Consider the following 24,341-nt stretch of genomic DNA (forward strand, 5'->3'; position numbering starts at 1 on the left):
ATGTTGCTGTCAAAAGTGTGTCTGCACTAACCATTTTTGCAGAAAGTTTTCTTTAACAGTTAGCATAGAGGGGTAGGCTTGCAGCACAATAGTAACACTTACTAAACCATCTGGAGTTTTTTTGGGGAGATGTTGTACCTCCTGAACCATATCTATAGGAATAAAAAAGGAAATTTTTGCATGAAATATCAGGGTAGTGCAAGATGGGTATGACTAGTTAGTCCATCTGTCATCATTGTAGCTGAATATATGCAAGCAAGCAAGCAAAATAAGAGATATTTGCACTGCAGGTTAACTGAGACAAGCAATTAAACAATGCTGAGAGGTATTCAGCAATGTGTGCTGCTCTTCCATGTGTGTTTTTGGAGTCAGACATTGTGTGTCTTTTATTGGTTTCATATGCTTTTTCTGAGATTTTAATCCTTTAAAATGTCTATAGCTTCCCAACTTTTGCTGACTTGCACACCAAGGCATGGTATACAAAAAGCAGTATATTAACATTCCCCAGAGCAGACAAAGAGAAAAAGGAATACTGTAGTTATTGTAGACATTCCAGTTGTCTGCTAATAACTGAATAATTCTTATATAATTAGTTATAAGCCTAATTTAAGTTACACAAGGAATGTGGAATACATTGTGTCAGGCTTTCTCCACTCTGGATGATGCTTTAGAGGGCACCATTTCAGTCAGCTAAGAAGTAAATGCCAGTGCATACTTTTCCTCTCAAGGAAGAACATCTTCCCTACATACATTTTGTTTGATATTAAAAGAAGGGAAAGAGAATTTTACATCTGGAAAGATCTTTTTTACACTAAGTTTTACAGAAATTTTGCTAGTAGATATGCAAAAGACAAATGTTGATAGGAATTTTTGCTTTAAAATTTTTGCTTAAAAAATATTTTATAAGAGAACTGTTATTCAATGATAATGGTTTAACATGATGATCCTGTTACCACTGTTTGTTAGTGTTATTTTAAACTTGAGAAACCTAGAAAATATTATTATTTTGGATGTACTAGAGTGGAAAACAGGAAAAAATCTTCATTGGTAATTAACAGTAAAGTATACCAAAGAGAGTAGAGTGTCTCAGACTGCAAAAGCTATTTGTCTCCTCTCTGTCCAGTGCCCTGTTGAGTTTCTTCTCTAAGAAAAGTTTGGAAGCATCACTTACAGGAGCAAAGGAAAATTTGGGCAAATGCTAGCAAACAGCTGAGTTTGGATGACAGGAATGATAATGGAGACAATTTACCCTCTGCAGCACTGACAGGATGATGAATACAGTCAGGACACAGAACAAACTGTGCAAATGGGGAGGAAATTTGGGCAGCTTGTGCAAGCTTGGAACTCTAAGACAGAGGCTAACAGAACTGACTGCTTCTCTACCACAGCAAGAGCATTATCAGGGCAAACCAAGTCAGCCCACAAACTTCAGTTTTCAACATAGTATGTGCATAGGAACTTGCTCTCTCTATACATATAATTTGCAATTTTGCCATGTAAGGCATTTATATTTTATCATTCGACTGGTGCCACTCATTTGCTAAAAAGATGAGTATTCTCAAATACTTAAGCCTGTAACCTGTGTATATATGAGGCTGCAGTGTAATAGGGAGAAGGGAAAGTATGTCTAACTGTTTTTTTTCTTCTCTCTTACTTGGAAGCAGTTTTGGCCACATGTATCAGGGAAGGACAGGGAAATGCTGTTTTCATAAATCCCTTTGCTTGCAGTATTTAATTTTGCAGAATAGTTTTAGTCACAACCTCACTTTTGCGCTGTTCTTTCTGGCATAGCAATAATAAAGGTGGTCAGTATGCACCAACCATGCAGGTCTGACTCCTCATTTTCCATTAACTCATCTCCAGGCTCACTTCTGAATTTGTCATGAGGAAAGTCCACCAAAGACATTTGCAAGCCCCTTCTCACACTGGTCCTGTTGATCAATCCTGGATTCCCAGCTTCAAGGACTACCTTAAAACTCTGTGTGCTATTATGCAAGCATCTCTTTTGTATGCACCCTACAGTGCTTTCACCTCTTTTTTCTTCTAGAAGTTGGTGTCACCTTCATTCAGAATTGAAGGCTAGAAGTTGTGGCATTCTCTTTGCTGTGTCTCACAAAAGCTATAGCCTTGTTATGTGCACAAGAGACTAGCCAAGATACTTGCATTCTCTTTTGGTCAGCAATGTGCTGTGTGGGACCCAGATGCTTTGCAGATTACACAATAATAAGAGTAGAACATGTGCAACTTTATAGTATAGAGGACATAAGATGAAAATAACCAACTGAAAGGGCAAAAATATGCAGAGTGCTTGGGGGATGGGCAGCAAAGTGTTATCCAGACATGAACTTGTGGTATCTGTGTTTCCACCCTGTAAAACAGTCTAGCAGGGACATGGAGTGCAGCATATCACACATGCATGCCTTGTTTCCAGAGGAATGCACTAGCTTGAGGCAGGTGTGTGTATCTGCACAAGTTGGATGGGAGGGAAGGTAGAAGCAGGTGACCACTTGCACGGTGCTTTGGTCTAAATGTGCCCTTTGAGAATAGTTTTCATCTCCTACACTATAGCTGAAATTTTACATTGCATCCAAGCTGCCATGTAGAAGGAACATGAATCTTTAGCTGTGTTAAGAGCTCCTGGTTTTAATGCTGCTTCGTATCTTTTGTAGTGACAAATGAGACATATATTCTTAAAACAGCGCATGGTGCAGCAGTGTGCAGTTTGCATGCTGATGTATATTAATTTACAAAGTGGTTCTACAACAAAACAATGCCATATTTTGCTAATATCAAGACTTGGGAGCTTTGGGAAATAGATATAAAATAGTAGCTTTTACCTTAGAGAAAATAAAGGTATGAGAGGTGAAGCTGTGGAAAAAACTATGATGATCTTTTTTCTCAGTCCACTGTGCAAGCAGCATGCAAACTACAGAATTTTGCGACTGTTTTCTTTCAAAGGAGATGAAAGATGGAGTGGAACGCGAAGATGGATTTCATAGTTGCACCCCCAGGGATGGACAATTCTGGCTTCCATAAAGCTAAACATAATTTCACAGAAATGCTTGGAGAATCCTGTTTGGCAGCCATGTGCAATATAAGTGAACAAATGCACAAATTCTTTATCCAAAATAGCAGGACTCATGTTCTTTACCATGACATTTATTCTGTTTACAAGAGTAAGAAAATACAAATCTGTAAAATATAAACAGGCTATTTTATTCTTGGCTGGTGCTTGCAGTCAAACTGTATTGCATGGTATACTAAGCTACAAAAAGAGAAGAGATTAACGGAGAAGGCATACTTTGTAGAAACGGTACTCAGTGTTGTGAGAAAGAAATGCATCTTCTGTATGTCCATAGACAGCAATGTTTTTCTATGTTCTCATTCACAGGTTGCTGTGTTTCAGCTCTGTGAGGATATTAACATATGGATAAGTTTGGGCTGGGATTTGAATGAAGCCATGTACTCTCTGCCTCATTTCTAGCTTTTACTGAACCTACTCAACTACATTGTAGCAGTGCTTCAGGGAGGGAGCGTCTGTAAGATGACCAGGCAATATAGTAATATATTAGTAGAATAGAAAAACTTTTCTGAATGTGATCAGGGAAACTTGGAGTTTGGCTAAAAAATAAATAGTGATGCATTTGAAATGGACATTTTGGATGTGGATATGGACTCTGACTTGCAGTGCCTCTCCCTATAAAACTCATTATAAATTATACCTCAATTTTATTAAACTATCTGCTAGCAGGCATATTGAAAAAGTCAGGATCTCAGTAACCTCAGATACACCCTTCCAAAGAAGCAGGAAAGGTAGAGAAATCTGCTTGAAGTATATAATCATGTTGATCAAAATCAGTATTTTACCTGCATCAGTTTTCATTTCCAGCTATTACCAATCACCCAGTTAGGGAAAAATGGAAAATTGGAATTCCAGGATAAAAACTGAGAGTCTCACAGGTCATCCTTAAAAACATTTCAATAAAAATTTGTGAAGCAGTGGGGAGAGGACAATCACTTTCAAATGTTAAACATTTATACAGGATAAACAAAATCAGAAATTTGCTATCAAAAGTAAATCCAAGTTACAATGAATATGGGAAGCGGCTGGAACAGAAAAATAGTGCCTCTGATCATGCTCCACGTACCTGGATAAAAAAAACCACTACGCCAAAAATGGGAGGGTAAACATTTAGAAAGAACCCTAAAGCTCTGCTTTTCGTCTTTAATTCCTGTAGAAGATAAACACAATGTCAATAAGATCTGGGAAATGTTAAAAGCTATACTAAGAGGGTTGGTCTACTGTTCAGGAGGCTATCATCAGAGCCTTTCAAGATACTTAGCAATTTAGGAGTAGGAGTGGAGGTTTCTTTTTAGCTATAGCAGTTATTGAGACATTTTGTGGACTCATCTTCTGAAAAAACTTGAACAGAAGAATGTACAAACTTTGAAAACTATTTAACTCACATATGAAAAGAACGATCAATTTCCTGATTACTTTAAAATTGTTTGGGAGAGGGAAGCAAGTCACATTCAGGTAAAGAGGGAAAATAGATGCTGACATACACAGTAAAGGCAAAGATGGAAAAGCAAACCCATGCTACAATACTTACACCCATAAAGGAAAACTGTGTTAAAACCTTTCATAGCAATACACAGCTGTTTGTCAGAATTACAGATGATTATGGCAAATGCTAGAGAAGGTGCAATTAAGCAAATTTCATCATATGTGGTGGACTTGCTGGAATAGTAGGTATTTGAAGGAAATAGTGCTACGTAAGAGATTCAACAACAGTGAAATTTAGCATGAGTTGCAGCAAAATTTGCCATCTTCATGTGGTGACTGCTCACTTTTTTGAAACCTCAAGTGGCTGGGAGAGGAGTGGCTGGAGACCAGCTCTGCAGAAAGGGGTCTGGGGGTGCTGGTTGACACTAAACTGAATATGGCCCTGGCAGCCAAGAGGGCAAACCACCTAGCTGGTCAAAAAAGGTGTTTATCCCACTGCATTTAGCATTGATGCAGTCTCACCTTGAGTACTGTGTGCAGTTCTGGGCCCCACAATTTCAGAAGGATGTGAAGGTCCTTGAATGCACCCAGAGGAGGGCAACAAAGCTCGTGAAAGTGCTGGAAGGCATGTCCTGTGAGGAGCGGCTAAGGAACCTGGGTTTGTCTAGTTTGGAGAAAAGGAGTCTGAGGGACGACTCCGTTGCTTTCTACAGCTTCATGAGGAGGGGAAGTGGAGGAAGATGCTGATCTCTTCTCCCTGGTATCCAGGGATAGGGCACGTGGGAGTTGTTCAAAGCTGCACTAGGGGAGGTCTAGACTGGACATTAGGAAGCATTTCTTTACCAAGAGGGTGGTCAAACACTGGAACAGGCTTCCTAGAGAGGTGGTCTATGCCCCAAGCCTGTCACTTTTTAAGAGGCATTTGGACAATGACCTTAACAACATGCTTTAACCTTTGGTCAGCCCTGAATTGGTCAGGCAGTTGGATTAGATGGTTGTTGTATGTCCCTTCCAACTGAACTACTCTACTCTACTCTACTCTACTCAGCTTGTTGTCAGTTTTCCAGTTTTTCAACTTGCTTCTGAAGCTGTAGTCAATGGGGCAGTATAATATATAATACCTTCTGCAGTGACAAATGTGAATTTACATATGAGATTGTTTTACTGCAACCTAAAATATCCCCAATACCGCATTGTGTGAAGATACAGTTGTCTCAGTTCCAGGCGCTGTGAAGGCATAGTTGGAAAGTACAGTTCACCATGGGAGCCACTGCTATATTTAATGAAATATCCTTTGTTTATTGCAGCTCTAAAAATGCTATTTTGTAAATACATCAAGTTACGTCCATACAAACACACACAGAGTACATACATATGCAGAGATTACATTAATAGTGTTCTTTTAATCATTATTACTCATAAGAATATGAAGTACATCCTTATCCAGAGAAATGGGGTTTCTTTTGTTAGAGATGAAAATATCCTCACATTGGATCTGGTTTTATTTCTTTTTCTCTGTTTTCATAAAAGGAAAAAAAAAAGCAAAGCTAGGCAATATGTAGTTATCAATATCCATAGAGTTTGAATGGATTACTTTTTCTTCTGTGATACATATGGAAGACAAAAAACAACAGATTGTTATGAATAGTTTGGGTTTTGGTGTTAACTCAGCTGGAACATCTCCATAAGACTTCCTGGACTACTCAGTAGCATTTCGTTTCTCATCCTTCATTAGCTGATATCTGCAACCTATTGGCTTCATCTTTTCTCTATAACAAACAGACAAAGTATATACATAGATTTTTATCATTTTCTTAACACTTAAAGGACAGGTGTTAACATCACTTACAGTGATGTCTTTATATAGTTAACATTTCAGAATAATTAAATATAGTGGTTAAGCTTCGGTTGTTAGAAGGTATGAAGATTCTCTTATAATTAAAAAGGCTATTTTCCGTCAGTGTTGCTTATATTCTGGTTCAGTCATAACATTTTACTATTCATTATTCTCTCTCTTACGTTTCATATATATGTGCTTAACTCACAGTTCTCTCAACTTTTAACTACTTAAGAACTGGTAGCACTTGATTGATTTCTTCTCTGTTTCAAACCACTTTTACCTTCTTGATAGCCTAAGATTCTTTCTGTTATTTATATGTATTGTGCTTACATGTTTGCTTGAAAGAACACTGGTGATGTCAATAATTACATTACTAGGTCTAGATGCTTTATGTTGTTATATTTTTGCAGTTTTTCAAAACAATTCTGTTTGATAAAATCATTTAGCTCTTAAGAACAATTTGTTACATTCACCTCTTACTCAAGTCTGGAGTGCTTATTTTACATTTACTGTTTTTCTGTCTTCCCTAATTCGAGACTACATCCCTGGACATCTCCAGTCATTCTGCTTTTACAGCAGGTGCTGGATCTTTATGCTACAGGCTTTTTTCCTGGTTTATAACTGAGCTTTCATGCCTACTATCTCCCCACAATTTTGTGATTAACCTCTGCAGCAGGACAACATGCATTAGTAATCACTCTTCTCACAGCTCATCTGATTTCTCCTATTTGAATATTCAGTGTCTCCCTCTTTGCTTGCTAAACCTTTAAGTGTCTCGTTTTCTTTCTACATTCTCTTCATCGGAGGAGACTATCTTAATTGCATCAGGTACAGCCTGGATGTGATATTTTAAGTTTTGCATTATATTGATGAGAGTGTTAGCATCCAGCAGGATACCTGGCCTCTTTATTTCCCAGTCAGCTTTACAATTACAAATATACTTTAGTTCCTTTTTGCTTTGCTACCCCCTTCTGCTACTTTCAAGGGTATTGGGGAGTCACACTGGCAGAGGTATCAGTTAATATGAATACTAATTCTCACTGTTCCCGGTCTTGCACATCTAGGTTCTTTATGTGAGGGTTGTGGTCTTACTGCTCCTTTCTGTCTTGCAGTCTCTTGATCAGGTAGGCATGCACAAACACATATACATGGACAGAGTCCACCAATGACAGATCAACACAAACAGCAGAACAGTGCTTTTACTGGCACCACATACACACTAATAGCACTCACATAAGCATAAACAATATGAATGGCCTGGTCCTGCTTTTCCTTGCCAGTGAGTCAGTCTCAAAGCTTGCTAGTAGATTTTATACTCACACACACACACTCACAAAGATCTCCCTCTGGTAGCTTTCATGTTCTCCAGCTCCAATCCTGCAAAAAAGATGCCAGATGCCATGTAGCACCTGCACATTATTCACTGGGCACCTTGACACAACCATTAGCCTTAACCAGCCATCCAGCAATCCCAGCTGGCTGGTTAAAAATGCTGTGGCATTCTGCATCCATCTGTGCTATGGGACATGCTGCATTACTAAATAACTGCATTAACAGTTGTTACAGCCCCAGACCATCCAAGAATGATCAGGCTCTCTTTTTCTCCTTTAGACTCATTCTGCTTTCCCTCCACCCCAAAATGGCAACTCTTACAGCAGTGCTGGGCTCCTACACAAACACAAACACACACAAACACTCATTCTTAATACACAGAGGTGTATCATCATGTATATACTACTTTGACCTCTTCAGCTAAAAAGGCAGTATGTCACTCAGGGCCCAGATTCTGTTTGGCCACATGGACCATCTCTCTCCTTTTGCTTACTGAAGGCATCTTAATATCATCTAGCTCAAGCCTCAGAAATGGAAGCTCACAGATGAGCTCCTCGTGGGTAACTCTTCCCTCTAGTTTGCAGGCATGAGATGTAACTGATTTAAGACACTAGTGTTTTTTGATTCAGCAACACACTACTAAAAACCTAATAATTCAATGATTAATAATTAATAAGCACATCATTATTAAATTACACTTATAATTTTGCACTTGATTACACATGACAAAGCCACTAATTATTACTCTTCAGTCTCACAAATCACATGCAGCTACTATTGAATTACAATTCTATCACCCTTCCCTCCCCGTGCCACTTATTACTAAAGTGCAACTCTATCCCTCTTTACTCTGTCCTCCTATACTACACAGCATGTTTGCCCTTGAATTGTTTTAATCACCCTCCTGGCTTCCTAGAGAGCCTGTAGCTAGTTACAAGGACTGGTGTTCCAGGGAGACCTCTTGCTTACAATCTACCGTCATGAAATCAGGGACACAAGACCTCTTCATAAATAATGAAATAATTACCAATTTTAAATAATAATAAAAAAATGTTATCATACAGTCTGGGTTCTACTCTAGTTTTATAGACAGCTAAAGACCACACTGTGCATCATAACCTAGTCCTGGTGGAAGAGTGACGTTAGAGCTGACTGAGTGTTTCTGTAGCAGTGCACTAGTCTGCAGTAACATTTAAAAATTAAGGAAGCAGCAAATAGAGTGCTAACAAATAAGGTGCCTGGAAGGAGCTTGTTACTGAAAGAGACTCTTTTAGGTCTTGTGGCAGGACATTTGAGAAGTTTAAGGCATTGCTTCCAATTCCACTAATCATCTCTTTTTATAGAAGAATATAAGTCACTAAAATTGCTAGCAACTCAGTCCATGTCCAAAGATGGTCTTTGTACCCTCATTACTGTGCATTAATTATTTTTCTCCCTTGCCTTTTTGAAGGGAGAATGTTACCTTCATTTTGTGTGCATGGGACTGCAGCAGAAAGAGAGCAAGCACTAGTGTGAGGTCACACAGAAAATCTATATTGAAGCCATGACTTGCACTGATGTTCCCAACTCCCAGATCCATTCTTTACTCATGAGGTCATGCTTCAGCAATAGCAATCTGTACTGTATGCCTTCCTCCCACCAAATCGTATACATTTGTATTTAAAACTCTATGGTAGATGTGCCAGTTCATTTAAGTGCCTTTTTCCCCATATGGATCTAATTTACATTAGGAAGATAGATGGAAAATTCAAATACTCAGGAACTAGTTGAGATGCACTACATATTGCATTTCTTTTCCCTCCTCCCTAAATCCTTTTTCTGTGGTTGTATCTTCAGACCTTTAAACTCAGAACTTTATATAGAGAGTTTATTGGTTTCCAGGTAGTGGTCTGAGGTTCCAGCCACTGCAGGTGTGTGGCTAAGAGGTGTTAACTGAGTGGTGGATGCACAAAAATCAAGAATACAGCTCAACAGTTAAATCAAATTAAAGCAAGACACCAAATGATTACAGTGGACTTTGGATCAAACCCTACAGGGAGTTAGGAGGTAATATACATTGCAACAAATCAAAAAACCCTTCTGCTTCCCTGATTTTCCTATTCACAAATGTACCAAATGAGTTTTCTTTTCCTAATTTAGTTGTGTTCTGCCAAACTGCAGCTTTCAGTAAAAAAAGTCAGAAATAATAATGATGTCTGAACTGTTATTAGGAGTAATTAATGTTAAAGATAATAGTAACTTATTCTTAGCAGAAAATATGTGTGTACCTGAACAATATTTAACTTTAAAACATTTCTGGAGGTTATCCATGAAGACATTTGTTTAAAAACCCTCTACCAAGATGGTTTTGGAAGTCAGTAAAGCAGGTAATAATATTGCATATGGAGGCCAGAAATTCACCAGTCTGGGCATGACTAGCTGCGTATACTCAAATTATTACAAAACCAATGAATTTTCTTGTTTCCCATTCTGCTGTTATTTTGGAGAGTACCTTCATCTACCTATGCTCCAAAGGACATGTTTCCTTCCCTTTACCAATATGGGTGGGTAGCTAGCTGTTTAGAAACAAGGTGATTGCCTTGTGAAGGGTGGTAAAAACAGAAATTTGGAGATGTAGTCATGCTGACTTGTCAGGGAAATTTCACAGGGAATCTTAACATGAAGATGAAATAAATCCTGAGGGCAAACATTGAGTGGGAAATTAGAATGGCTGACTTCTATTGCTGCCTAAGGCTGAGACATAAACACATCTGTTAAATCATGAGAGGCAATGTTATGGACAGTTTTGAAATCTTCAGTAATAAATAAGCAATATGGTTTATGCTTTCAGAATATGAAATTGAGAGATCATTTTTCCTGAGAATGAAGTGTGTCCTAGCCAAGAGGAATGCAGGATTGACATGCAGTGGCTACAAGGTAATGTATATAAGCTTGTGCTGCGCCCCCCATCCCTGCCTCCAAGTATTCAACAAGAAACAAGTTTATTTATTTAGGGTTTTTTTACATATGTGTAGCTGAAAGCAAAGTCTGTGATGGAAAGAATCAGAACAGATGCAACAAATGCCACTGCTGATTGCAGTTTCCCTTAGTAATGCAAGTCTAGACTCTCTCACAGTGAGTTGGAGTTTGCTTTGTGGCACATTCCTGCATCCTGATCCCTGATCTTCCAGACTGGGGAATTGGCTGGAGCACAGCCATGGAGGTGCAAGGAGAGCGCACAGCTAGGTCTCATTCCCATGTGGAACTGGAGGCAGGTGAGGCAGGAACCCAGACAAAGTAACTTGGAAGTCTTCCCACATCCCTCTGCCTTGGTGTTACCGTGCTCTGGCTGAGTGGCCACCCAGTTGCACAAGTCACCTCATTGGCCTGACCAGAATTACCTCAACATTATGAGGTCTCAACATATGAGACCATAATGTTACCCTAAACAATAATTACTATCAAGTCAGGGTTGAATTGTACTAAACCACCAAGTCTGTTTATGAAACTTATAATTTATATTAATTTTCTATTTATTACATGAAATCAGAAGCCACAGCAAATGCTGAGATTCTATAATAATACCTGCCATTCAGGTAGTTCTTATTTTCAGCTCTGCAGTGTGCATTTGCTGCTCTTCGAGCTACACAGTATAATTCTATCACTTAAACATCAGGAGAGACGTGTACTTCACATACAGTCTGGTGAGGATTCATTTTGTCTGAGTTATGCAAAAATAAAAAGAAAAGCATGCAAGAGAAGCAGAGCTCTTTTAAGGAATGTGTTCAAGGTCCAGACATATATCTGTCTATTTACACTGCTATCTACCTGGTTAGACTGATAATTCTTAATTACATGGATCCCTGTTTGCTCAGCTGCTTCCCAGCAAAAATGATTCTGTCCCAAAGCTGAATCTGAAATCAGTTAAAAGAGTATAGCTTGTAGTCGTGGTATCTCTGTACCTTTTTTTTGCTCCCCATTTATGACTGCTAATCAGAGGGATCACCTTCTTTCTTTTGCTCACTATTGAAAGTTTACGCAGTGAAACATTTAAGGATGTATTCAACTAGAGAGATGATGGCCTAAATTTATTCTCTTTGATTATACTTAGAGTCAGGACTTCATAATTTTGAAAATATCACCTGATTAGCTGAAGCGCAGGAAAAACTCATTAATCAAATAGTATGGGAATTAGTAGGATCTGCTGAGAGATCTTAAATAAGTTTTCCTTGCTACTGTACTTTTGCTAAACGTACTATCACTTGGTGATTGGAGAGGAGGAAGTAAGGTTATGCAGGAGGAGCCTGTTTATAAGTGACTGTTTAGTAGGTTGTTCAGGAGTACTAAATGCAGTGGAAATTAATTCCTTTCCACTGGATACAGTTAAAAGTCAAACAAATACAGAAATTAAGTGGAAGGATGTGTAGTATGTCTGCTGTTTGGACTAGAAAATTGGCAGGAGCGCAAATGATTTCCAAACACCAGCACTACATTAAATAAATTTTATGTTCTGGAGTCATCCCCAGGTTACAGTTTTCCCCACTCTAGCTGACATTGTGAATTTTTACAGTCTAACACTGAAGTTAGCACTCCTGTGATTAGGAATTGTATATGGGGATTCAGGAATCTGGTCTCAAGACCCTGGGCTAGGTCACATGTCAAAAGAACATCACCTGAACTTGACTGGAGAACTTAAAACTCATTTCTAGTGCATTTACATATACAGCAGTTAATCTTTATGTATGTGGTGCATTAATCTCCACTGGACTTTTAAAGTGTCTGTTTTTCATCAGAATAATAACTCATTAAACCATAAATGTTTATATATACCTGTGTGTGAGAGTGTGTGTGAGAGAGAGTAATTTAAAAAAGCAACCTCCAGATTTTTTTGATTAATGGACAGGAATTCTGATTGTACCTACAAGAAATCTGTATCAAAGAGAGTTTAAAGTATTAACTAGAAAAGCAGTCCCCAAAGAGTACGTGCTTTAATACTGGATTAATCATGTTGGCAGTAAACACAACAACTGCATTTACTGTGTTTTAATCTCTGTTTATAAATTAACCACACTTCTGAAGCCTTAACAGACTATGTAGTATTTTGTGTTATAAGTGTGTATTGCTTTATAACCTCATTGAAACTGGGTGGTCAGCTGACTTGCAGCCTCTTCCATTGCCATCAGATATTGAGTGTGTTTTCTTCTCATGCCAGGTGATCCATTGCAGTGGCTATTTGAAGATACGGCAGTATATGCTAGATATGTCTTTGTATGATTCCTGTTACCAAATCGTTGGACTGGTGGCTGTAGGTCAATCTTTACCTCCCAGTGCAATCACTGAGATCAAACTTCACAGTAACATGTTTATGTTCAGAGCAAGTTTGGACTTAAAATTAATATTCCTAGATTCCAGGTAAGCAGCTATTTCATTTCTAGCATAAAATGTTTTCAAAGTCAAGTGTTATCATAAGTTACAGTGGTTTCCAAACAGATCAAAATATCTGTGAAAGAATAAAGCGATCCAAAATAGATCTGGAACACAAAGACCATATGGGTCTTCAAAGCCCTTCGGGTAGCTGGATAGACCATACTTTGTCTTGAATGCCAACATTTAAGAGCCTGTACCATTTAACCTATAGTCACCTACAGTTTCAGAGAGCCAACTAAAGCTGCCTTGCTGTGAGTAATTGGCAGATGAGCCAGTAGTACATTTTTACCTTAAAGGACATAAATTTTAACATACAAAGCTAGTGAAAGGAATGAGGATGTACCATCATCCATAATTTTAAAAAAACACAACTGAAACACTGAGGTCAAATGACTTGCTAGGGTCATCCAGAAAGCTTTTGACAGAATCGTAAGGAAACATAGTCTTCTGCACTTTAGTGTAATGCCTTAACAATGAAACTGGCCCTTCTAATGGGGTTGTTAGAATGAAAATGAATTCAATTGGCTACTACATGAAAACACAGCCTTCTTAAACAAAACTTGGGAAAATGGCTATTGCTGAGGAAAGAGAACCCTGCCTCCACTCTCAGCTGATACACTCACATACCAGTTAAGAAGGGAAGAGCACAAAACCAGAACTGAAGGAGTTCTTTTAGTACACAATGATACTTTGTACAGTGCACTTCAAGATACCTTGAGGGGAAAAGCCCAGTTCCCAGACGATATAACAGATTTTACTATTGTCAAGATGATCTTTCTTCTAAAATCCCTGCATGCGGAGCAGTATGTCACATACTCTCTCATTTTCCTGGCATGCTGGATCTGCAAGAAGCAGAAATGATATTCGCATGTAGCAGTGAAAAAGAGTCTGTATCAAAGACAGTGGGGAAGTTTTGCATGGCAGGTCAACCATGCAAGAACATGCTATTTTTCCATGCTAAGTCAGTGAGATAGTGGGCCATCAGCTGCTAAAATACAAAGAACTAGTTGTTTCTGGAATCCTTCCCTTTTTTTTTTTTTTTTTTTTTTTTTTTTTTTTTTAATTTTTTATTATGCTTTACTTAATGTAACAGATACAAAGAAGCACAAGGGGTTTAGCAACATGTCTTTGCATGTGGAAAAATGGAAATGATGTGCCTAAAAGGAACTGCCTGGAGACATAAGTGTCTTCAAAGGAGACAGCATAACCAGAGGTGTTGACAGGAGCACAGATAGAACCAGTACTGTTGCATAGCTGTGTTTACCAATGAGCAGATGAGTGTCCTCCACTCACAGGACAATCGGGGGTATTAAGCATTACCAAAGCCCTTTTCTCTCCCAGCTGAGCAAACCAAATTATATTTGCTCAGAGCAGGGACATATTAGGAATAAGACAAAACTGTTTTCAGGCTTGTTTCTGGTATCCATACAAGGAAAAGTGTTGCTAGATCTTTAGAGGTAACAGTCCCAGCAGACAGGCCAGTATGAAAGCTGTAGGAAGCAGCAGTTAAATAAGCCTTTCTAGGCACTTGATACAATGTAAAACACACAAGAGTTCATTTATCAAGGTCAGTGGAAAAAACAGACCGTTACTTACCTCCAAAGTGATCTGCTGTTTCCGATTTTCGTACTGCAGCCTATGCATCCATTGCTATGCGGTTTATAAAGGCTTTAAAGAACTCTAGAGGGCAGAACTGATCATTGGGGCAAGCTCTGTTTCCTTCTGTGTGCCCTGTCACATGCAAAGAACAGTCTTCAGAGCCCGGGGTCCCTACAGTGGCTTATTGAGGGTTTGGGTTTGTGTTAAGGAAGTTAAGCAGCTGAGTTTATTTCCAGATTCAAACTTTTCAAAAGTTTGGGTGTCCTTGTAACTGTTAATGATGTTTTTTTGGCCCATGGGAAGACCAGCTTCAAAGGGAGGCTGCAACTCCAGAAAAATTAATACCTGGCTTAGGTTTGTGGCATTTTGTTTGGTTTTGGATTAGCTGTTTCTGTACTGACCAATTAAGTGGGCAGGATGAAACTGCCACCCTTGTTTTAATTGCATGGAAGTCAGAAGGATCACTGAAACCTGAACAGGAGCTTTCACCAGTATTTCACCATGCTGATAGGCTTAAGTGAGAATTTGGGCCCGTAGACTTGTAAGCCAGGAGGGACAGCACACAGTGCCAAGAAGAAACAAGCATATATTCACATATCCTCCTGCAGAAAGAGACCACATGTGCTCACTCCATGTTGGCAATCCCTGACTGAGGAAAAGGCATGCAGGATTTTCCCAGATGAAGGCATAGCTAGGGAAGGTATGGATGTATTTGTACTGTATTTATAATAAATCACACAACAAAGGCTTTTTTTCTGGTTTGTTTTTCTGATTTTCTTCAGAAGGATCCCACCCCTCAACACTCAAGTAGAATGTAAAGTCCCCAGTCTGTGGGGTCCACATGATTACTTAGCATTAGGGTAAGAGTAAAGAAGATGCATAAGTTACAAAAGAAAAAAAAAGAGTAATCAAAGTTTACATTATCTGCAACCCCCAATGACACATCTTGCTTGAGACCCCTGTATGAATTTCTGTAGATACTACTGTGTTACGCTCTGATACAGTGTATCCTCATTAGTGTTTAAGCTCAGACCAGAAGCATCCTTTTGAAGTGAATGTCCTGACTGTCCCCACTCATTGCACTGCAGTTCATGTCATGAAGAGGCCTTAGGCATGTGAATTGGATTACTCCTGGATAAATCTAAACTGGAAGATAACCTCCAAGAGCATGTCTAAGGCACTCCAACTATTATAAAGCTGCCAGTCCACAGGCCTAGATTAGAGCTAGTCCCAAATTAAAGTCCCAAAATTTAAATATGCAGATGCATCTGCTGCTGCAGAAGTAGATCCTCAGCAGTAACAATTTTACTCTACAGATTGCCTGCTAATGGACTGTGTTGCTTGTTCATGTAAATGTGCCTTTGTATGGTACCTCTGTTCTGCCTTTTTAGGTGGTGAAAGCCTAGGACAGCATAAAACACCCCCAGCAACACTAGGGAAACAAGCCACATCATTATGGCTGAGTTACATGATGTACTTTAAGGATTTTTGTTCTCAAGCAACGGTGCTAAATAAACAAAAGTCCATTTTGAACCATGAAGTTTGACTCTTCAGGTCTGATGCAGTGTAAGTCTGACCAGTGTAGTCAGGTTCTCTAACATCTGCAGAGATGCTGCTGTTTCAAATTTGTTCCATTATTCTACTTATCATCATGTGAGGATATTTTTCTGAAGTCTAGCTTCAGCCTTCCTTTTCTTAGCTTGTGATCTTCATAGCTCCTTGTCTTTCCATAAGCTCCTGCTTCCTTCTTCTGCTAGGTGTTAGCCTGAATTTATTTATAGAATATGATCACAGCTTCTACGGACTGACATACATACTACACTTGTATGTTTGTACAAGCAAATGACAATGTGTCATTGGTCCACAAGACCAGTTTTATTGTTTTGTAAAAGGCTCCTCAACTGGATCTTTCTGCAAAGGATCATGCATTGGCAGTGGCAAAAGCCAAAGTGGAAATAAGTGAAAGAACTCTTTCCTGCCTGTGTGTAAGGCTGGCCAGGAAATAGCTGCACCTTGCTTTGGCTGGGTTGAGAGGGTTTATTTTCTTATAAAGATGAAGATTCTGTTTCCAAAACTAATATTTTGTCCTGCAGTTTTTAGGCACCTGATTTGTTGGCACAGTCAAATGTTAGGTTAATGAAACTGAATATTCCTAGAGATTTTGCTTATCATGAATTCTTCCTTTTCCAGGGTGACTGAATTAACCGGATATGAGCCCCAAGATCTGATAGAAAAAACCCTCTACCACCATGTTCATGGCTGTGATGTGTTCCATTTGCGATATGCTCATCATCTGTGTAAGTAAAAAGAATGCTAGACTGAAACTTATTAAGTAGAGTGAGAAGTTTTGCAGACAACATGCGCTATGCTGGCAAGTAGAGAAAGCTTTCCAAATCTTGACTGGAGCTAGATTTTCAAAAGTGCTTGGCTATCACTTAAGGAAGCTATTAGTTCTGCAAATAAGCTAGATACTCAATATCCCATGCTTCTCAAAAAACCCATATCTGACCACTTTTATCTTTCTACTTAAAGGATCTAGGCTCTTTTGAAAATTTGGGCATGATTCTGGGTGGTGAAAACTTGAAGGAAAAAAACTAAAAGAGCAAGTGAGTTAGTGAGAGGGGAAAATCTGAACTTTACTAGCCTCTGCTGTTAAAAGAAAAATTATGCAATAGCTCCCCATTCCTCTGAAATATGTTAGTAATAATCATCCCATGTTTGAAGTGAATGCAGACCCAAAAGATCCTTAGATGAATGTTCATTAATAGCATGTGGATGAGGTTTGGAGAATGGAGTGTCAGGAAAAAAAATTACACATTTAATAATTCCCCATCTGCCAACAGAGACACTAATCATATCTTCAAACATCTGGATTTGGGAAGTAGTTCATTCAGTAGCACATTAATTTGAGAAGCAAATTGAGGGAATAGCTGAACTCTGGATTTGGCTCAGTCTGCCGCAGCCCTTACAATGCAAAGATGACATCCAAAAACCAATGTCAGTGAATTTTTTTTCCAGATTGCTCCTGTGGGCTGAAAGCAGCCATAGTCAAATCCTTCTCTTAGGCTTCCTGAAGGAGAAAGCAGTCAGTTCTTCACCTTAATATGAGCTATTCATGGATGAGGATCTGGAATATAAAGAGGATGTAACTGCATTTGGCAAGTCAGTGCTGAAATTCCAAGTGCTGAATGCTGATGGCAGTGTGTGCTACACCCGGAAGAGCAGAAACAGATCTTTACAGCAAATTCATATTTACCAAAACACCAGTGCGTATTCTGGGCCATTCCAAACTAAAAACTAGAATGACTAGGGTACATGGTAATGTCCTGTCGGGGGCATCCTCTTTGTAGTGTTAACATCTGCATCTGGATGTGACTGTTGACCTGTACAAAATATCACTCATTATTTTCACAAGACTATTTGAAATACCTATGTCAGCCAGTATGGAGATGATTCCATTATAGCCACAATCATCTCTGGAAAACAGTTTTCCATTTTAGAGCAGAGCAATGGATAATTCTGTGTGCGTGGTAAAAGACTTGTACTTTGGCTGCCAGTTTGATCTATGTATACTGGAGTTTTAAATAAACAGACAAATCATGTTTGCTGAATAACTCCCCTCCACTCTTCCCACAAGAAAAAAAAACCCTCAAACAAACAGAATAACTAAAAGCAGTTCTCTAGATACTGTATCTGAATTACGAAGATTAATTATTTTAAAGTTTAAAACCAGAAAAAAATGCAAGACACATAGAAATTTTTGAAAGTTTCAAAGCAAATAAATGCCACAAAATAATGGCTTATGCTTGGGCAACAGTGGGAACAGCGCAGAATCATGGTTAGAATACCAAGTAATAGGAATTATTAAAACAGATGTAAAGTGTACAAACTTCCTCTGGGGAGCACTGTTATAACTCCCCCACCATACATCAGTAAATGTCTTAGAAACATGAACAGTAAAAAGTTGGCAAGTTTGACATAGCATTCTATAAAGCAATCTGGTGATTAAGTGTCATCTGATGAAAAAATCTGGAGAGAAACATCTTACACCTAATAAGGGTATTAAGAAAAAAAAGTAAAGAAAAAGAAAAAAAGGCAGCCCTAAACTAGGCTAACAAATTGCTTTTTCAAAGAGGAAAAAAATTTCCCAAACTGAAGATCTAAAGCAACTGAACTTTAAGTTAGGCAGCACAGAGAACAAAACAAAGGAAACAGTAAGGAGAACAAGTTAGAAGGGATATAACAAGAACATCCGACTATGAGGAAAATGTAGATGTGAATATTTGCCTAAGGTGTGCTGGCAGCAAACAGTGTTTCCTGTTTTAAACATTTGATTAGCTTCCAGCTGTATGAAAAAACTTCTGGCATTTGAACTAGTGTTATTTATTTCTATAGCACCATCAATATACACACTGTTTGCTCTGCAACTGGGGAAATGTGGCCACACAAATAATGAGTCGCTGCCTAAGGATCTTGCATTCTGAAAGACAGGATAAAGAAGCTGTTCCAGTAGAGACAAAATATTCCACTGTTCCAGTATAGACAAAATATTTTTCTGGCCTCAGAGAAATCACTTCATTTGTACTATCAGCTCTCCGTGAGAAGGATTTTGTGCATCCCACATGTTGTAACATCATCGCTCTTCCCACATAAACTTTTACAAGAGTCACATCTCTGTGCCTTGGCAAGGCAAGCCCCAGCCCCAGCTGATGTCATCACCAGTTTTACTGCTTCCCGGAAGTCAACCTATGTATTTATAATTTACACTCTGTCCGTGGCATTGAGTCTGCTTTTGCTGCCCCAGCAATCAAGCCTTCTGGCAGAGCTGTACTAGTTTTCAAGAGGGCAAAAGAACTGTAGAGTCTGCTAGGGCACAATACACTGACCATGCTGTTCAAGGGCTGGACCAATGACATGCCAGGTTGTGTGCGCCAGGGAAGTTAAAACAATAACTGCTGCAAGCGTGGAACCAAGTCCATTTCTCTTAGTGGTATCCTTAAGTGCAGGCTAGGAACTCCAGCCACATGTCCGTGAGTCCGCTGGAGCCTTTTAAAATAGCCATCTATGACAGACTAAAAGGACCAGCCCAGCCAGCCCAGTGCCTTTTTCAGCTTGCCTCCTAAACCAGGAGGGAACCACAACAGTGGAACACCCAGTTAAAAATGGCACATCTAAGAGCTAAGGCTAAAGCCACTGAATCCTCCCTGTTTGATTGCAGCGGAGGCCACCAAGAAGTCTGAGACTGCACAGATTGTCTTGGTAGTGGATTTACCTCACTCCCATTTCTGAGGTTTCCCAATCAGCATCAAACAGGGTAATTTAACACAGGGCCAAATGGAAATTGACCTCATTTACTGTATCGGAAGCACAGTTACTGTCCCCTAGCCAAGGTCAGGCTTTCCCCAGATTGCTAAAAATGCAGGAGACACGGAGTCCTCCCCCATCCCAGGAGAAATATTGGTTTATCCATATAATTAGGAAGGAAAGCTGAACACTATAGTCCTCAGTGGTTTTCACATCTTTTAAAATACTGTCTTAACTGGAGAGCTAAAACAGAGATTAAAAAAAAATAAATGAGTGAGAAAGAGAGAAAGTCAAAACTAGTCCCAAAACACACAGAAGGACTTTGTTATAGCTAGTGATCCATTACAGCATTAATTTCTGTTTTGGAAGACTGAGTAGCAAGGCATTTTGAATTCAAGGAAAATGTGACCATTAAGATAGCAGGAAGACTTAGTTCTGAAAAGTCTAGACCACATTACAAAAAATATCTGTTAGATGATCTAGGCCAAAATGTAACCCTCATTTCCTAGAATTGGACCATTTGGATTGTGGAACACAAAGAAACACAGTGATTCCATGGAATATAGCTGATTATTAACAAATATTTTTAGAACATCCCTATTTGCATTGTTATGCTGAACCTTTGAGTAGCAGCTACAAGACATTTACCTTGGAGTGATATATTGCACTTAAAGAGTACACATGCCTTTATATTTTGTAGGTGTGTTTACATACTTACACACATATTCCTCAGGATTTTATTAAATATCTGTACATATGCACACCACCTGCACCCCATAGTAGAAATGTAGGCATGAAAAAAGTACACCAGCAAGCATGAGGCAAAAAGTTGCTATCTAAGAGAGACTTCAAACTCTAAATAACAGTGGCTTGGTGTCAGCAAAGGTGGGTTTTTGAATGTCCTGCAAGATGTTGTTGTTTATCTTGTTGCTTTCTGAACAAATGGTTACCATATCCTGTAATGGAAGAAGAACTGACACTTTCAGAAAGACCTGTCTATACCCATTTTGTAAGAGCCTGATTTTCTTAGGGAGATTAAGTGGATTTGAAGAAAATTTTAAACATGTGATGTGTGCAGATAGATTGGAGAGTAAGCAGTCCAGAGAGATGACCTATATGCTGCAGACTTAGAGAACTGTTTAGCACGAACAAGAACTCTTGCTCTTCTATTTCTGTCAGTCTTACCTTGGGCTATTCACATTATTCACATTATTGCAGTCTCTGATTGCTATTGAAATTACAAACCCCTATTCCTCCAAGTAACAACTGAACAAAAAAAGCCAACCCCATTGATGATTGATAACCGTATAGTTAATTACCAAACAGTAAACAAACCCCCAAAGATTATGCACTCTTTAGTTCCCAATTTAATATTGGATGTCCTCCCTGTCAGAAAAATCTTCTATGAATATTAATTACAAGGTCATATATTTTCTTTTCAAGTGGTCATTTGCCCTACTAGAGTTGGCTGAAAGAAAAAGCTGTTGTTCGATTTCCTTATTATGTATCTGCTTCTGCACCAAGCATGTACAGTGAGAGAACAAAATTACAGTGAACTTTGCTTCTAAGTTCAGCCTAGTACAAGACCTACATTTGCAAGCAGTAATTCCATTTCTTAATCATGTATCATATAAAGGAATTGCTGCTATTGATCACTTTTTTTGGACATTGTTTGTGGAGCAAGCTCAGTCCTTTATTTTCTAATTTAAAAGAAATAACTGATTGTACAGAAAAGTAAGAAGATGGAGTTTCCTAGAGGAATGTTCCAGGGTCACACAACAGAAGAACCACCTTCGAAGGCTGGGCATTACCTTCCAGTGAATCATTAGATAAATTATTGGCACTGAACCAGAAATATCTGTGGGTAGATTAAATATTTAGAGATGCTGCACAACTCCTAATATAGCATAGCCTTATGCCAAAATATCTTTGTTCAGAGAATCCAAACTGGTGTATAGAGGATTACATTTCTAGTGAAATCTATCAGGCAACTGATTCACCTCTCTGTCCTTGTCTTTATTCGTGTGCTTAAGAACCAAATAGCAGTTTAATTTTACCCTTTTAAATCAATCTTCACAATATAGAGCTTACAGACGAAAAAGCATTATAGCATAAAATACATTGCAAAATACACAATAATCAATCAAGCTATGAATGACAAAAGTGCTTCCAAACACATTGGAAAAATTCAAGCTGGTTGTTTCGGCTTCAAAATACTTCTGCTGCCTTGAACTTTTCTTTTTCAGTTAGAAGATTATAAACAGTAAGTGTTTTTGCAGAATGTAAGCAGAGAGCAGGGTGAACTGGAAAATAAGGAAGACAAACCTTAATAGTTTGCAACATACTATTTGTAAACAATAACGTGACCTTGTGAAACTACGTAAAGGGGCAGGACAGATACCTTTGCAGGGAAGCTATTTAAAGTTTGGTGGGAGAAGAAGGAGGTTTAAGGGAGGGGAAGGAGGGAGAAAAGTCCCTGCCCTGCCTTGCAAATAAATCTCTCCAGGAAGTGGTCACAAGTCCAAGCAATGCAAAATGCTTTTCTTTATTGAATTCACAGTGCTGGTGAAAGGCCAAGTCACAACCAAGTACTATCGACTACTGTCCAAGCATGGAGGCTGGGTTTGGGTACAGAGCTACGCTACTATTGTGCATAACAGCCGTTCATCACGGCCTCACTGCATAGTGAGTGTCAATTATGTCCTTACGTAAGTCAAAATACTTTGTACCATTACGTGTTATCAGTAATCAATTCATTTTGCGTGTTATCAGTAATTGATTCATTACTAATTAAATCCTCTAAGTTTGCTTTACCTGTGTCTTCCAGTATCATTCTGGTGTTGCATGTTACAGCCACTTTTCTCTCCTCATATCCTTCCTCTTTTAGTTATGTTGAGCTAAAAATAGCTAGTATTCCTGATGATTACCTCGTACACTACATGCTTGAATGTAATACCACTTGTAGCCATTTGTGTTAGACCTGGACCCCAGTTCTGTAACTGGCATCAGAATTGTGCTGGGGCTGTCCAGACAAAGTGAAAGCCACTGCTACCCAGAAGAGATCACAGTGTGAATTTGGGAGACGGAGACATGGTAGGAAGCATTATTCCTTTCAGGGACGTGTGAATCACTGAGGATTCCCTCACTTGCCTTGGGTTGCACAGACACTCAGGGCAAAACTACATTCTCACAATGGCAAGTCACTCCCACTGAGCTGGTGAATGTACAGTGGTTTGGACCTGCAGTTTATGAATTCTAGTTCAAGTCATGAAGGCATTACAAAATTCCTATCTTGATATAAACCTGAGAGAGACAGAAATCTATTTTGAATAAGGATAAGTAGTAGTGAAACAGACTGTGACTGAAGAGACTATCTGGGGGGGGAAGGGATAGTGGGCACCCTTTGTGTTGAGTAGTGTAAAAAAGCAGAGAACTATACACTCTCTTGTCTAGACTGGTCCATTTTGTATCTGACTTGAAAGTAAGATGTGTTTGCATGATGTGTGTGGTAGGATCATGTGTGTTTGCATATTACAATGTTGTCTCTGATATCTGACTTTGCGGAGTTAAAGTGGATGAGTTGAGAAACCATAGGGTGTTTCCTTAAACTACCTGAAGCAGGTACTCAGCCCTAGACACACTGGCTAATGCCACCCTCATTCCTGTACAGATGTGAGAGCCAGCAGCATGAGGGAAGGACTCAGTCTTGCAACCTGCTTGAGTCCCATGAGTCGGGGCAAGTGATTTGAGTGAAAAGGAGGACACTGTGCCAGGGATATAATAGCATAATCTTGAAGTTGAATTTACTTCCAGGTTACTCACCATCAAAAAGTGATGGAAATGAGTTCTAGATAGAGAAATTGAGGGGTTTCTTTTTAGTTGTCCTTTAAAAAATATGCTCCACTGTTGCGACGGACAAAACCAGGGGAGGCCATTTAATCATCAGTACTGTATCAACTGATGTTTCAAAATATGATCCATAGTCTGATCTTGATTTTTTAGCCTCTTTTGTACAATACTCTGCCCTGTCTGTGGGGAAGATAAAACTGAAGATAACAGAGCAGAAATGTAAGTCTAGAGACTGTTAGAAAAACTACATGCAGCTCCTGTGGTCTAGCTACAAGGCAATTGTGCTGACAGGAGAGGAACAACGCTCCTTTTCCTTTCCTCGGGTATAATTGTGACAGCCAAGGCAGAGACCAATTCCTGGTTGAGGAGGAGACAGATGAATTGATCTGTGTCTTTCTATCAGCTGACGTGACTGATTCCAAACTGCAGGGTGTCACAGATTGCTGAGAAGAAGTTGGCAGAGCTTAGCTTCAGAGAGTGGGGATACTTAGTGCAGATGTTAAC

The 24,341-nt window shown here is 39.0% G+C and overlaps 1 protein-coding gene across 1 annotated transcript in view; it reads left to right on the forward strand.

Moving 5' to 3' along the window:
- Nucleotides 1–24,341, forward strand: part of SIM2 (SIM bHLH transcription factor 2) — a 58,995-nt gene that overhangs the window by 25,118 nt on the left and 9,536 nt on the right. The window contains exons 5-8 of the mRNA XM_049834896.1: nt 10,510–10,595; nt 12,871–13,070; nt 16,875–16,981; nt 22,549–22,696. Coding sequence (XP_049690853.1) covers nt 10,510–10,595; nt 12,871–13,070; nt 16,875–16,981; nt 22,549–22,696 — 541 coding nt within the window. The remainder of the gene's footprint in view (nt 1–10,509; nt 10,596–12,870; nt 13,071–16,874; nt 16,982–22,548; nt 22,697–24,341) is intronic.

Source organism: Accipiter gentilis, chromosome 32 (assembly GCF_929443795.1).
Source record: "Accipiter gentilis chromosome 32, bAccGen1.1, whole genome shotgun sequence".
Classification (NCBI taxonomy): domain Eukaryota; kingdom Metazoa; phylum Chordata; class Aves; order Accipitriformes; family Accipitridae; genus Astur; species Astur gentilis.